The sequence below is a fragment of the Pterocles gutturalis genome, unplaced genomic scaffold (assembly GCF_000699245.1).
Source record: "Pterocles gutturalis isolate BGI_N339 unplaced genomic scaffold, ASM69924v1 scaffold7306, whole genome shotgun sequence".
NCBI classification, from domain to species: domain Eukaryota; kingdom Metazoa; phylum Chordata; class Aves; order Pterocliformes; family Pteroclidae; genus Pterocles; species Pterocles gutturalis.
In genome coordinates, this window is record NW_010100237.1 from 11,879 (window position 1) to 26,973 (window position 15,095).

The 15,095-nt window shown below is 37.0% G+C and overlaps 1 protein-coding gene across 1 annotated transcript in view; it reads right to left on the reverse strand.

The window, feature by feature from the left end:
• Nucleotides 1–204: 204 nt before the first annotated feature.
• Nucleotides 205–15,095, reverse strand: part of PIK3C3 (phosphatidylinositol 3-kinase, catalytic subunit type 3) — a gene marked incomplete at its 5' end in the record, with an annotated part of 45,494 nt that continues 30,603 nt past the window's right edge. Inside the window, 2 exons of the mRNA XM_010078941.1 lie at nucleotides 205–251; nucleotides 3,064–3,187. Of these exons, the coding sequence (XP_010077243.1) occupies nucleotides 205–251; nucleotides 3,064–3,187 (171 nt within the window). The remainder of the gene's footprint in view (nucleotides 252–3,063; nucleotides 3,188–15,095) is intronic.

A 15,095-nucleotide genomic window follows, 5' to 3' on the forward strand; every position in this document is an offset into this window, starting at 1 on the left:
AGGAAAGATAACGATTTTGACTAATGAAGTACTAAATATCACTAAAAACTGTCCTGCATCACTTGTAAAGAGAATAGACATTAATTACACTTAATTTTGATAGGTTTTTTTTCTAAGTTTTTTTTTTTTTTTAAATATATAAATAGACCCCAGGTTCTTAAGACTTGTCAACTGCTGATTAATTTGTGACTATTCTTTTTGCACTTATAAGCATCCAGTATTCTTGAAGGGGGAAGCCTGCAAGTGTAATTATTTACAGAACATGAATGGAGGCAATAACCTGAACTCCAAAACGAGCAGAAGAATCCTACATCACATTAAGCACTTACACAGCAACACCCAATTGTTTTAATTTTGGACACCCGATACTCAAAGTAGAAAGGAAAGCTAAAAGCACATAGCTAGCACACTCTGTAGCAGCACATGAGGGATGATTTCAGGGCCTCAGGAAAAACAGTCCAAAAGTCTCTGTGCTGGAATCCAGCATCAACCAGATGGAGAGGTAAAAAACCTATGTGACAACTGGATCAGGCTTGCATTAGTGGCTGTCACATCATCAGCCTGTTGCTGTTTCATTCCTGAAAGCTAGAAGCCTGGAGTTCAAATTCTTGGGTCCTTCTAAATATTCTGTACAAATCTGTCCTGTGATTTTAAAATAAGTTGTAAGTGCTGAAGAAGGGTCAAGCAAGAACAACTCTGAGTGGAAAAAAGAAAAGGACACCCAAATCAAACCTGTAAACTCTGACTTACTAATACAGCTTCACCACTGCAATAGCAATTATCTGTGAGAGTCTGGCAGGCACCTAAAACCAATGAAGGGAAAAAGATATGTCTTTCAAAAAGTGACTGTCAGTATGTGACTAAAAGAAAGGTCTATATACATACTGGATGCTCTTCAAATTTTAATCTCGCCTCTTTATGATGTTTTGGTTATTTTTTTTTTTTTTGAACCTTGAAGTACATACTAGGCATTTTTCACTTTGTCTTATGAATTTGCTGTCCTCCACTCTATGATCAAAGTAATCCATAATGAATGGCAACAAATTTTGCAACGTTTTCACATAATTACACTGCTTTTTTTCACATCAAGTCAGAGATCACCTTTATTAAATATATACGCAGATGGAAACAATATTTTTGCTTCTTACCCTGCACTACAGTGCAATTCTTCAAAACAAAAATTAAGTTTGCAGGAAACAACAGATTAGCTGGAAGACCTTTAGCAAAATGGACAGCCATAAAAATAGTTCTCCTCAGTTTCTATCAGAATTTGATCAGTCTTTTGAAGGAAGAATCAATAAAAAAACCTGAGATAATGACTGGCTTTTCATATCAGTTTTATTTTTCCTCTCAATTCCATTTCCTGTAATGAGCCTAATACTTAAGGCAAACACTGCAGTATCTTAAATCCCTGATAAAGACAATGTGCACACTAAATATGTCAGATGGTTTTAGGGGGAAAAAAAACATTTTAAATCCAAAGAAGAAATGCTTTTGTGAACACAGTTTTGTTAGACATGAAAATTAAACATTTTATTGTCTTACTGTGGCTTGTAGTAAGATTGCACACATACGAGTGGTTAAACATTTCATTCTCCATACTAGAGCAAAGCTAAATTTTAATAATAAGGAGAGTGGAAACAATAATCTATTGCCACCCCAGACCATTAGCAAGAATCAGCTAATGCTTGAGGGTGGATGGGATCTCTGGAGATCAGTTGTGCCAAGCCTACTGCTCAAGCAGGATGAAACAAAACAGGTTGTTCATGACGTTGCACTGTTGGACTTTAAGCATCTCAGCAGATGGAGACTGTCACCTCTCTGGGAAACCTCTCTGAGTGTTTGACTACCCTCACAGTAAAAAAAAAAATCTTTATGTTTAGATGAAGTTTCCTGTCTTTCAGTTTGTGACTGTTGTGTCTTGTCCTGTTACTGGGCAGCACTGAAAACAGACTGACTCCAGCTTCCATCAGGTATTTATACACATGGATAAGATCCCTCTGAGCCTTCTCTTCTCCAAGCTGAACCATTCCAGCTCTCTCAGCCTCTCCTTGTATGACAGATGCTCCAAGCGCTTGATCATCTCCATGGCCCCTTGCTGGACTTGCTCCAGCACGTCCACACCTCTCCTCTACTGGGGAGCCCAAAGAGGGCAGAGCACTCCAGATGCCATCTGGCCCAGCACTGTGTAGAGGGGAAGGATTGCCTCCCTCCATCTGCCAGCAACACTCTGCCTAATGTAGGGCCAGGCTGGATGAGGCTTTGAGCAACCTGGGCTAGTGGGAGGTGTCCCTGCCCATGGAAAGGGGTTGGAACTCAGTGATCTTGAAGGTCCTTTCCAATTCTAACCATTCTATGATTCTTTGACCTCCTCCCACAGCTCCTTTACTTGGTGGTGTAGAGATTCCACCACTGCACACCTCCTGCAAGCACGGAGCCCAATTCCCACTGCCCCATCAAGAAATCTCAGCCACCCCTTACAGCCCCAAATCTGAAAAACTTAATTATTCCCCAGGATCTCAATCTGTGTTGAGGCCTCTGACACAGGGTATAGCTGCTCATGTAGCTGCGAGGATCATGCTCTGTGGTACAGTGTCAACACTGCAGAAGATGTGGATGCTGTTATGAGCAGAGTTCTTGGCTCCTTCTGTGCAAGATGCTGTCTGTTAATGATCAAAATAACCATCTGCAATGCACAATTAAGGAAGTCTAGCAAAGGTAGGAAAGAAAGAAGTTATCTTCACTCATTTACTCTGGGAATTAAAGCTAAGGATGTTCTGGATCTTTCCCTCAGAACTCCACCTTTCAAATTTACAGTTCTTATCCCTGATAATACAACCGAGGATACATCCTACTTAGCATGTTTGCTAAGGCGCTTTAAAAAATTTTCTAGGACCACTATGAGCTTGCTCTCCAGTTCTGGCAGCAAGAACACACTTCTAACTTGTTGGAAAATGAACTAAAACATCATAAATAATGAAATTAAGTCTTCAACTTACCACTTGTAACCTCTCACTTTACTCAGCTTTCACTGAGACCATCAATCGAGAAGGTATCTTACCTGTGCAAACTTGTGTATCTGTTCCACCACAGCTGCAAAGAGGGCATGGACACTTTCATCAATCAGGCTCTGCATGTAATGGACAGCTTCTTCATCAGACAGGTCCAGACGAAACTTGTCCTGCACCTAGAATGCGGGTGGAGATGACAAAAAATAATTCAATTTAACAGTTAAAACAAATACTATTCTATCTGAACTATACAGTAGCAGACATAATGATTTCAGTTATGGAAGTTTAGTAAAGAATCTCTCTTTTACTTCTAAGTTACAGCAGAAAATTGGAAATTTACAATGTTACAAAAACACCCATTTTTAACTGTTTCATAAAAATTAGTATTTAAATAAGATAGAAACAGCCCCCATACATCTCATGCCCCCAGCTAGTAATTCTAAAGCTCAAGGCCAGAAAGTCAAAAGAAATACCTGGACATAAGACTTTAAACACAACTAAAATGCTGTGAGAGAAAGAGAAAATACTCCACATTCACTAAACAAGAATGTAATGCCACTTGAGCAAAATTACACAGCTTTGCATATTAAATACAATGTTGGAAGAGTCTAGATCAACCTAACCATGTTTGAAATTATCTAAACACTTCCTTATTCTAAGCTTCTTTTCAGATAAAATTATCTTTCAGAAACTTTAAGGCAATTAGGTAAAAAATAAAGAATCACAGGAAGGGGCAAGCAAATCAACCCCATCAAAACTGACCTTTACAGGGCAGGTGAGAATTTCATTAACTTTGATTACATCCACCATCCATGTACAGTTGGTTGGAGACATTGATACCCCTTACATTGTTTTTTCTTTTGACAGCAATATATTTTAACTGTTGTAGCAATAACGGAGTTTGTTTTACATGCAATTTGTATGTGAATTAAAAGCTGAAAGCACTATAAGAATACAGCAACAACATCTATACTTTCCTATTTCAGCCTTGGCAAAGTCTTGACCCATGAATATTTACAAAGGGTGCAGTGGATGCCCTTCTGTGAATTCCAACTTATTCCACGGAAATTGTTCAGAACTGCTCCAGATGGCAACATCTCACATGCACCTTTACCACAGACATTCCTTTGGTAATATTCAAAAAAACCCTGTACATAGAATTGGTGAGAGTTTAAACAGATCTTTAGGGGGAAAAAAAAAAAAAAAAGAAAAAAAAAAGAAATATTTTGCTTTACAGGAGCCAAGTTTTGCAGACCTGCCTTTTCCTCACAACATTTATGAGAAGCAGATGCATATATAAACAGTTTGGATGAATTCAAATAATCTGATGCATGGATCTGAAGAAGCGTTACAGATATCAAAACATCATTTCAGTTTTCTGAAGTGCTGGCTGTGCGTCAAGGTTTGCATAATGGAATGGCAAGTTCAGACTGGACATGAGGAAGCATTTCTTTACCCAAGGTGGTCAAACACTGGAACAGGCTTCCTAGAGAGGTGGTCGATGCCCCAAGCCTGTCAGTGTTTAAGAGGCATTTGGACAATGCCGTTAATAGCATGGTTTAACTTGTGCAGCCCTGAATTGGTCAGACAGTTGAACTAGATGATCATTGTAGGTCCCATACAACTGAAACAGTCTAGTCTATTTTTTTTTATAGCAATGCTAACTTTAGGTGCTCAATTTGGAAAAGTACTTGTGCTGTTTAAGACCCCTTAGAGTCCATGACCTCTCAGAATTAAGAAGTCTCAGATCTTAGCGTTCTTTAACCAGTGCTATCCCCAAAGTTTAAAACTACTAGTCACCTTGCAAAGCAGTGCTGATCACAATAGGAAAAGTGCCCAGCAAATTCACATTACTTGCAGAAAATTAATTGCTGCTGCCTAATCACATGCTTTATTCTCATAATGACAAATTTCAAATGATGTGAGCTGTTGTGGAGACCATCATGCCCATCTACTTCAGTCTCTTGCATAATGAGCTAGGTAAAATTCCATCAAATCAAGTCTGTAAAAGAGATTCTCACGGATAAATCAGAACAGTCTTTACACTGAGGCAGAATGCTTCACATGCTAGGTAAATTGTTTCAATGATTAATTGCCCTACTTAACAATTATGACTTATTTCTTATCTGAATTTGTCCAATTTTCCTCTCAAACAGTGGAGCTCATTAAAACTTTTTACATTAAAGAACTGTCCGTCAGAAATCTCTCTCATGTAAGCAAATATCAAATGATTTAAGTTGCTTCTTAAACTTCTGGATATGACTAAGGGGACTGACTGTAAGACAGAATCAAGTCTTTCCTGAACATTTTCCATATTTTTTTTTTTTTAAAGCATTGACAAAAATGCAAGCCAAATTATTTCAACAATGTTATTAACAAGGTCAAATTAATGAGATGAAACGACCTTCTTTTTCCATTTTGTAATCTTTCAGGGCACCAGGGATACTGCACATACAACCACCCTCTTTATGATAGCAAAACACTCAAAGATTTCAGTTTAGTATTTCTCTGCATTCTTTTCAAAGGCAATGAATCCCAGAACAGTGCCTGTCAGTGCTAAAATAAAAAGCATACACTAGCCTGCCAAGTAAGGAAAGATAACTGTTTCACTCAAAGTACTGTTATAACTCTGTTGCTGATATGTTTGAAGAAAGCATAAATTGAGTTTTTCCTCAACTTCCTCTCCAAAGGAAGTTTGATTAATATGAAAGAATAGATTAAGCTGAAAAGTTCAAACTCCCAAGGTAGTAAGTAGCTAGGGATAGATTTAGAAGATATTTCAGGCTAATATTATAGAACTTTTATCTCCATAACAAACATGATGAGAAGGAAGTTTATTATCTCCCACAGACATATTAGAAGTGTGTCAGCCAATGAAGCACACAGTAGAATTCGACTGAATTTAACGGAATACTCACACGCTTGTAATTATGCACAAGCTTAAATACCTTCCCAAATTAGAGCACAGACTTCTATCGGATCTATTTCCACACATAGAAAACGTGATTTAACGAGATCTCAGCAAAATTGCTAACTGCAGTTTAAAAAAAAGTCACTGTAATGCTCTTTTAAACAACTCTACAACTCTAGTAATCAAGCACTTCAGTGATCTTCTAATTTGTTCATAGAACTTCTCAGAAAGTCTCACAGTTACTGATGTTAAGGTTCAGCTGCATTCTATGGAATTAATTTTAAATCCACCCCAAGAACACACTGGCACACTGATATACACTGATATATGGGGAGAGAACAAACCACACAGTTAAGACCTTAAAATCAGTTTGCAATTAACAGCAATATCAAGTGCTGCCGAGTACTAGATCTGTGCAGGAAGGCTTTTCAGCACTGCAATTAAAATTGACTGCTGCAACCTAGCCAAGAAGAAACACGGCAAGATGACAAATTACCTCTCGAGCTGCAACAGCAGCAACATGATTAATATACACTGACTTATGATTCTTGTAACAAAACCAATAGTAATTCCTATTTGAAATCTCTGAGTTCCAAAGTAAACCATGTATTCTGAAGGACAGTGGTTCCTCACAGAGGAGGTGCAATTAGGAAGAGATTTCTGCATTTAATTTTGGGGGGGTCATTCTGATGAACACATTCTACACTTTTAAAAAGAATGGCCACCATGAAGGCATCAAAAACATCCCCTTTGAATTATTTACTTAGTGTTCTCATTTTAGCATTTAAATTGAGTCTTGTTAGTTTAGTCATTAGTCAAAGTCAAAGAGAAAAGAAATATATTTGATGAATCTGGTTAAACTTTTGCTTTGTTTCCAGAAAGAAAAGTTTGAAACCCCACACCATATACACACATACGCAGAGTCCGTTCCACTTTAAGGTTTCAAGTTGTCCACTTCCTACCCCCTTGCGCACTGGATAGTTTAGTAATAACGCATTAAATAACACTTAATTTCTGCTTGAAATATCTTCAAGGAGAACTAAAGACTATAGATTTGAAAATTGTATCGAACAGGTTGCAAAAAGCTGATTTCATAGAAAACTTCCAGTCAGGCCCATATAACTGTGTAGAGTGTAAAAATCAGGATAGCAATAAAGAGGAGATTAAATACTCAAGGAAATCCTAAATCATCATATTAAAAATTCCAGTTAAAGGTCTGAGATGATGGCAGGCCTACATCTTCATTCAGCTGAATGAAGCTGCAGGTTTACCTTTCTCCCTTTCAGTATTTTGTATTTTTGGAAGCATGACAGGTGAAGGATTGAGAGATGCCTAGTGCAGGCAAGTGCACTTCATTGCAAAGTTCCAAGAGTTTCACTTACACTTTTTGCTCCTAAGCCACAAGATTGCCCTTTCCCTCTCACCAAAGAGTGGTTTTGTATGGAATGTGGTTTTTTGGTCCTCAAGTTTGACCAGAGTTATCTGTGTATTAAAGGCCAGCATCTTCTCACTGCTAAAACATCGCCTGAAATGGATTAGGTACTTAAGGCTCAAGGTTAAGATAGGCATTTCAGAAATTCTTGGGAAGCTTTTATGAACTTCAGGGAGGTATCCAAATCCATATTTCATGAACATCTGTAACTATGTTTTTCATAATTACTGAAGAAGGCTGTAATACATTTCGACACAACTTATCACAAATACATATGAGAACCCTTTCAAAATCCTGTTTACTTTTCAGATTATTTTCAAGTAAGCCATTCTGAAAACTGCTGGTTGCTCTAGTATTTATTCTTCCAGCAACATTAAGCAGCATTGCTGGTGTTTCTATGACTACTAGCTACATATTTTCATCACTCCAATACGGGACTGCTCATTGCAAAGTCTGATACATTTATGAGAAACTTCAGTGTCCTTTTTCACTGGGTCATAATATCCATCAGATATAAGCATCCTGACTGCTACTAAAACCTCAAATAAAAATCAGTTGATAGCGAAAATGAGAACAACAATACTGAGTGAGGTTTTCACAATTATTTTTACTGTTTTGCCTTATGAGTATTACCAACAGTCAGCATCTGACATTCACGTAGCAGAAACTGCCACTAAATTCTTGGCTTAATCCTTACCACATTTCATCTTTCTCAGCAAAAGACTTTCTTGCTTTCCCTGTTGCTTGCAATCCAAACGAACCACTGTACAAACTATTCAGATGCTCTATTTGCATGAATAATTTCATTTGAAAGACTACTCCTACAAAAGCTTTTGTTCTCAAGGCTTTGATTTGAACAAAATGCAGTTTCTAAACAAGCCTATGTAGGTTTCTGTATTTTTTTTTTTAAATAGAAGCCAGTAAAGATGTTAGTGAACATCTCTAAATTGAACTTCCATGAAAATAAGTCTCAGCTGCTACACTATGCAAAGATAGTACTGATCCAGCTTAGAATTTCATCATACTGGCCAAAACCTTAGAACCAAATAGCATGACATAAAGCAACAGAGCACAGGAGTGTTCTGACACTTAGTTTATCTTGTGATGTTTATTCCATTTTTTTTTAAACAAATTAGTATTTATGCAAAATCAGCAGCATAGAAACAGAATAGCTGGGTGTGCAGCTGCAGTGTCATTACCCAAATGGACAGAATGATGAACATCTGCACAGGCAAAATAAGATCCATGTCAATGTGACACTTTTACAAAGAATAAACCTCCCCGGAGCAGCAAGCAAATACGACTACTGGAACAAACAAAACTGAGTTTATTTCTCCTCTAAAAGTAAATTTCCGCTTGGTATTTATAAATCTCAGAAATGTTTCCTAGCTCTGACTTTTAAAAAAATACTGGTATTTCCAGTCAGGTGAAAAAAGGACAGATATCCACTGCCCCAAAAGGCATGTCACACAACAAATCAGAAGTCCTTTCCATCTCACTAACTTGTGAATTCAACTCTCAATTACCCACTGATTGACTCCTAGGGAGGACAGACAAGGAGGAAAGAGCACAGGGGGTTTTACTACAACCTGGATGAAAAAACTCCCAAAATCAACTCAGAAACAAGCTGGCTCAAACTCTTTCTGTACCTCAAGTCACACTGTATCTCGGCTTCAGCTTTTATATCTGTAGAACAAAAATAATTTTACTTTGATGTTTAATGTCAAAGGAACAAAAGATGTCTGCTCTCTCTTCTTGCTAGTTTCCAAACAATTACACTACTCATTTTCTTATCACGAGGGATGAGACCTAGTCAATGTTTGCAGACGTTGAAACACAGAGGATGCTCTCAGTGCTACACTTTGTAGGAAGAAAACTCTCCACTCTCCCGAATAGTTTGCTTTTGTGTGTATATCCAGAGGCACTATCAAAAAATGAATGGGGCTACTTTCACAAACAGCAGTTACCTATGGCTTGCTGGAACCCAGGTATTTGTGCCATCTGCGTTCACAAAAACCTCGCCTGTAAACGAAACAGTTGCAGCATCTTTGCAGCACCTTCTTTAATCAACGGGCATCTGAAACACAGCTCAGTCAATTAGGACACTGTCCTTTAATGCCTGCTGAGTTCTTTGTGCGCCAGTGAATCACTGGTCCCTTATGTTTTCTAATTTAAAGGTCAAATTTGCTATGAAGGACAGATAGAAGCCATCTGGCTTTCCTGCAGAAAAATCAAAAGCTTTTTTTTTGTTAGGACATGACAATGCTGACTACATTAGCTACATCTGAAGAGTGATGGTCTACTTCTTCCTTACACAAAACTGACTGTATAATTGACTCCAGATTTTAGTCATTACTACTTAAATTTATAGCACTGGCTAATCTAAAAAAGCTCAACAATTAGCAATTAGTGTTGCAGCTGTACTGGCAATAAAAAAAAAAAAAAAAACAAACCAGCAGCACTGGCAGGAGCAAAAGGTGGTGGTTTGGGGGGGAAATCTTCATTTATTATCAGTTATGCATCGAGAAGTCAACATAAAGAGATTTCATACCAGCCCTCTTCCTGAAAACTGAGAAGTGGAAAAGAGTAAGTGAAGAGTGGAAAATTTAAAGGCAATTACCTCAGAGGTCACAGAAAGGGAGAGGCAAAGTGGGGAGAATCTTCTACTACTTTTCAATTTAATTTCATTTTGTGACATTTTTGTGCCAAAGTGGGTTTTCAGAAAAGCCTAAATCAGAGGGTAACAGTAGGTGATGGTGTCACAAACCACAAGGTGAAGCACACCAGACTGACAGTTTTCTTTATAAATAGTATGGAGAGATGAAAGGATCAAAAAGACAACTAATTTCAAGCTCCACAGCTACTTTTTCTCACTCAAAAATTGACAAATGTTTTACTGGAAAACCAAACACCAAGAATTTGAAGATGGTTCCTGTGGTTTTGAGGATGGGGACAATTTTGTGATGCTAATAACCACTGTTTTCTGGGGTTTTCTAAGGGGAAAAGTAGTGATCGAAACTGGAGCGAGGAAAGTGAGGCACTAAAACAAGCTCTTCTTACAAGTGAAAGGTACTAGCCAATTTATCTAGTGATATTGAGTATCCATGCTGAAAGGGGACAGCTGGTTGAAAAAACATTTTTCCATACACTCTCAAAGAACGGTTGTGAAACTTCAGAGATTTTGTTTTGTTTTGTTTTCAGGCCAATGCTGACTAATTAATTTTCAGTCCAATCCGAGGTGTGAAAATGCATCACTAAGGTCAGCACTGATTTAATTTCTGAAAACAAATGTTATGCAAAGTGAGTAAGAAGGTACTGACAAATTTTGGCTCTAAAACCATATTGGCCAATTAAGTCATTGGGAGTTTCTGGTTATTTTCATACTAACAGGAAGAAAATACCCATATTGTTGCCATTCTCCAATAAGTAGAATCAGTTTGTGTAGAGCTTGTTCTTTTTTGAACACGAAGAATGTGAAAGCACCCTCACAGACGACAGGAACAGAGCATCCAGCTCTGCTTACACCATCGTGTGCCATAAACCATGTCAAACACGTGTAATCTATACTTATTTTACAGAAAGTTGTATATGACACAAGCTGCTGTTTCAATTTTGTCTGGACTTGATACATATTTCTCCCAAGACATTTCACAATTATTGGACAAAAGTGACACCTGGGCAATATGCTTTCAGTTGGATTTTAAGCTTGATTATGCAATTCCATTCTGCCAGTGAGCTCCTTGGGATGCAACACTGCTACAGGAAGGTAGATGACATTGTGTCAAAACCAGTCTCCAAGTACAATAAAGACCCTGTGTTTTTTGTTCCTCAGGTCAGTAATATTTTTATTGAGAGTGTTTTCTGCACCCAGCTTCTTCTAAAAAGTCTCATTTAATACCAGTCTGAAATTCTTAAAAAACAAAACAAAGAAAATCACAATTCAGATTATCCAATGCCTCACTGAATACAACACATCATACTTTCTTTCATTATCTTTGTTTTCTGTTTGTTTGAACATAAAAGTCCAAGGATAGATGACTTCCAACATCTTTTCAGATTAACTAGTTTGCATTCTGCTATAATACACATGTATGTGTCACAGGAAGTGACAAAAGAGAGCACAGCAAATCAAGCCATGCAAAATTACAGCAGTGTTCTTTATTCTAGTTCAATTTATTTTACTCTAGCCATTATCATCATATGGTATACGCCAGTTTTATCTTTATCTAGAATATGTATACAACTACAAAAATTAAACGCCCATTCTGTCTCTAAAAACTAGGTAGATTATTTTCTGAGAGTTTAGGAAAGAGGAACACTCACTAGGCGTTTTTACATCTTACTCTACTTTTCACCAGCGAGATGATATTTCCTGCAACACAAGGTACCTCCTTGCCTCTCAGAAGTGAGGAGGATGCATCATGTCACTTTGTGAAGCTAAAGATTAGATTGGAATGTGAGCTAGCATCTAAAGTATAATGTTTTCACTTTGAGGAATCAAAGCTGTGGTGATTCAACAAAAAGTTTATGTAGAAGTAATATTTAGAAGAATACATACCTACTCGATAACAGCAGGATAGCTGCATCTACTGAAAATTTCCAGTATCAAGGATCTCTACATAAAACAAATTGCTTGCCAAAATAATTGAAGCACAATACTTCCTTCAGTAAGCATTCCTTTCTTTAAAACAATAATTTATATTTTCTAATATACAAATTTCCTTGGAGCTTAATCACAAACTAATGTTCTGATTTATCAACAAATTCGGATAAGGTTACCTTTAGTTTGTTACCTCAGTGACTTGGCTTCAGCTGCCTGTGAGACCAGAGCCCCACTGGCTCATCAGCTCCCTAACCCAAAAACGAGTGCTCTACAAAACAGAGACTAAGTATTTCTACAGCAACAATAATGAAAATGCTCGCTATGAACTTCCAGCTACACTGTTAAGCAGGATTCCTTTTCAGATACAGAAACATTTGTACATCTCCACCTTTGTCTTCCATGAAAGTGGTCTCATGGTTGAAAAGGCTGTTGACTGGACTCACACATCATAGGTAATTTAATTTTACAGGTTAGTCCAAAATGGATCTTTAGCTAATTTGAGTCTGTTGAAATATGTATCGATTTTTTGTTTAAAGCTTTAAGAAAAAAAATATAAATCAATTGAAATGCTGAAAGAATTTATTCAATTTTCCTACAACCAGGTACAGTATTATCTTGTTAAATGACTGAAGAAACTTGCCACTCAGCCCAAGAGATGCAAGACACCTTGTTCCTTTTCTTTTTTTATTAGTACTAAACAAAGCCCATAACTGATCTAAGACATTTAATATCCAAAACAAGTTCTCTAACATATATTATTTATGAAAAACCAATAACAACTTATTCACCATTCTATGACGGGTTAAGATCATTCTGATCCTAGCCCATTTACAGCTGATTTGCTGTTAATTTTTTAAAGCAAAAAAGTAAAACCAAAAATTGAGAACTAAAGAAAACACTGTCATAGGAGCTTTGAACATAGTTGTCACATCCATAGATCATGATGTCAACAACTGCTTTACAGAAGGGTCCTCTGTTCACTTACTCTTCAGGGATCCCATTATGATGTGTTATTTTTGCACAAATTCCAGGAGTATATTCAAAGGATAATTTTTGAATCAAAAGGACCAAACCTGAACAGTTAACAGGAGTTAAAAACAGCTGAGCTGTCAGAAAAAAAAAGAGAGTTTATATAAAATAACAATACTTGGTGGGGTACAGACTGAAAAGTCTACGAATTACAAAGAAAAGAAGCTAAACAATTTCATTATCTTTCTGATAATACCTTACTGTGTGGGTTTTGGTTTGGCTTCTGAACAAACAAGCATACTGTAAATGAACTTGCTTGGGAAAGTAAAACCTTTTCCTCTCAAAACAACTGAAAATGTGAAAGCGATTTGCATTCCTTATCAGAAACACTTGCCTTACTGGTTCAGTTCCAGCTCTTTCCACATTTTAAAGCCTCTGTGAATAAACAGACTTGAACCTACCATTGGGGTAAAAGTCACAGTTCACCAAGCTGCAGCATTGTCAGAGCTCAGTATCCTAATAACTAATTGCTGCATTTGATCTAACAGCGATCTGTCATGTAACAACCAAACTTACGTTCTTTTCACGCAGAGAAGACACCATTATTCATGCTTTGTAAGGGAATTTAGAAGTAGCCACACTAATTTAAGTCACAGCTCTTAGAACTTCCTTTTAGATTTGCTTCTTTCCATGATCTCCAATTGGACACAATATAATAATGCTCTAAATAATCTTGATTTTTAACTACTGTACGTCAGTGAACTGTAACATTTAGCAGCTGTAGAAAAGACTGGCTTTCAGTCATGTATTTGTTATTTCAGGAAAATGATATGGAAAATTTATATAGAGTAAGAAAGTTTTTGAAGTGTATGAAATACTCAAATGGTACTACAGCAAAACAATCTTTTACAAACATTTTACAGAATCTGACATCCTTTTATTATTAATTACAGAAAGCAATATACCCTTGGACAACACTTCTACACAGTTTATCAACACAAAATAGAATGCCAAGATACTAAAAAACCCCAAGGATATTACATGTTAATTGGTAGCAATACTGGGAGACTCTGTTTGATAAAAAAATGTCAGAGCTCACTAGAGAGCACACAAGGGAAGAACGAACACCAAGCAACAGTGAACTCCAGACAGAGATGAGTAAGACTGAAACACACAGCAAATCTCAAACTTACTGCTGCAAACATGAAAGCACTAGTACTTCTGGAATTCAATGAAACCATCAGTTTGGTATCTTGATGACTACTTCAGCCAACAACTAACTTTCCAAAATTAGCCCCTGCACTACCTGTACTTCAGTTTCTCCCAGGATTTATTGTGCATCTATTTGTAGGCTTCACAATCTAAAAGGTTTTACCTTCCTTACTGTATCACTGAAGTCAAAATTAAAAGAAAAAAAAAAAAACTTGAATTCTTTCAGGCAAAAGGAAAGATTTGTTTGAAGTCACAATTTATGTTTTTTTAACAGAATTGTACAAGAACATGAAATATTAATTTAAAGATTCTGAATCTCTTCTTCAGTGTTTCCAATAAGCTATGAAAGCACATCTGATTTCACAGAAAATCCACTGCTCAAACAAAAATGACACTGAACTTATTTTCACTGGCTACACAGGCTCCACAAAGTCTTCTGTGGAATTAAACCAGATAGCCCTTCACTATAAATCAGGTTATTTGCCTAAAATGTAAGTGTAGTGAAATCTAGATGAACATTGATCCAGTATGGCAACTGCTGAAACAAGTGGAGAAGAATGACTCAGGCAGGTGCAAAGGGACAAAGTCAGAATTAGGGGACATGAGTTTGTTTTCACAATAAACAAAAATTTCTTGGTCATGAAGATAAACTAGTCTACTGGTTTTAAAGCTTCAGCAGACTGGTTTTATATCTGCCAGCAGACTGTTTTTTTTAAAACCATCCATGACTTACAGGATTCTACACTAGACAGAACAATCTTTCATGATATAGTCACTTAACAAAAGTTTCATAAGATGGGATCAGTGGTCTTAGCAGAATGCTGAAATACCACTTGGAACAGAGTGCTAGAGCAGACTGTGCACGACTGCACAGATGGTAAAGAGCAATTCTGTATTTATGGGCATATGTGCTAGGTGATCTCAAAAGTGTATTTTCTTTAACTTCACTGAATCTAG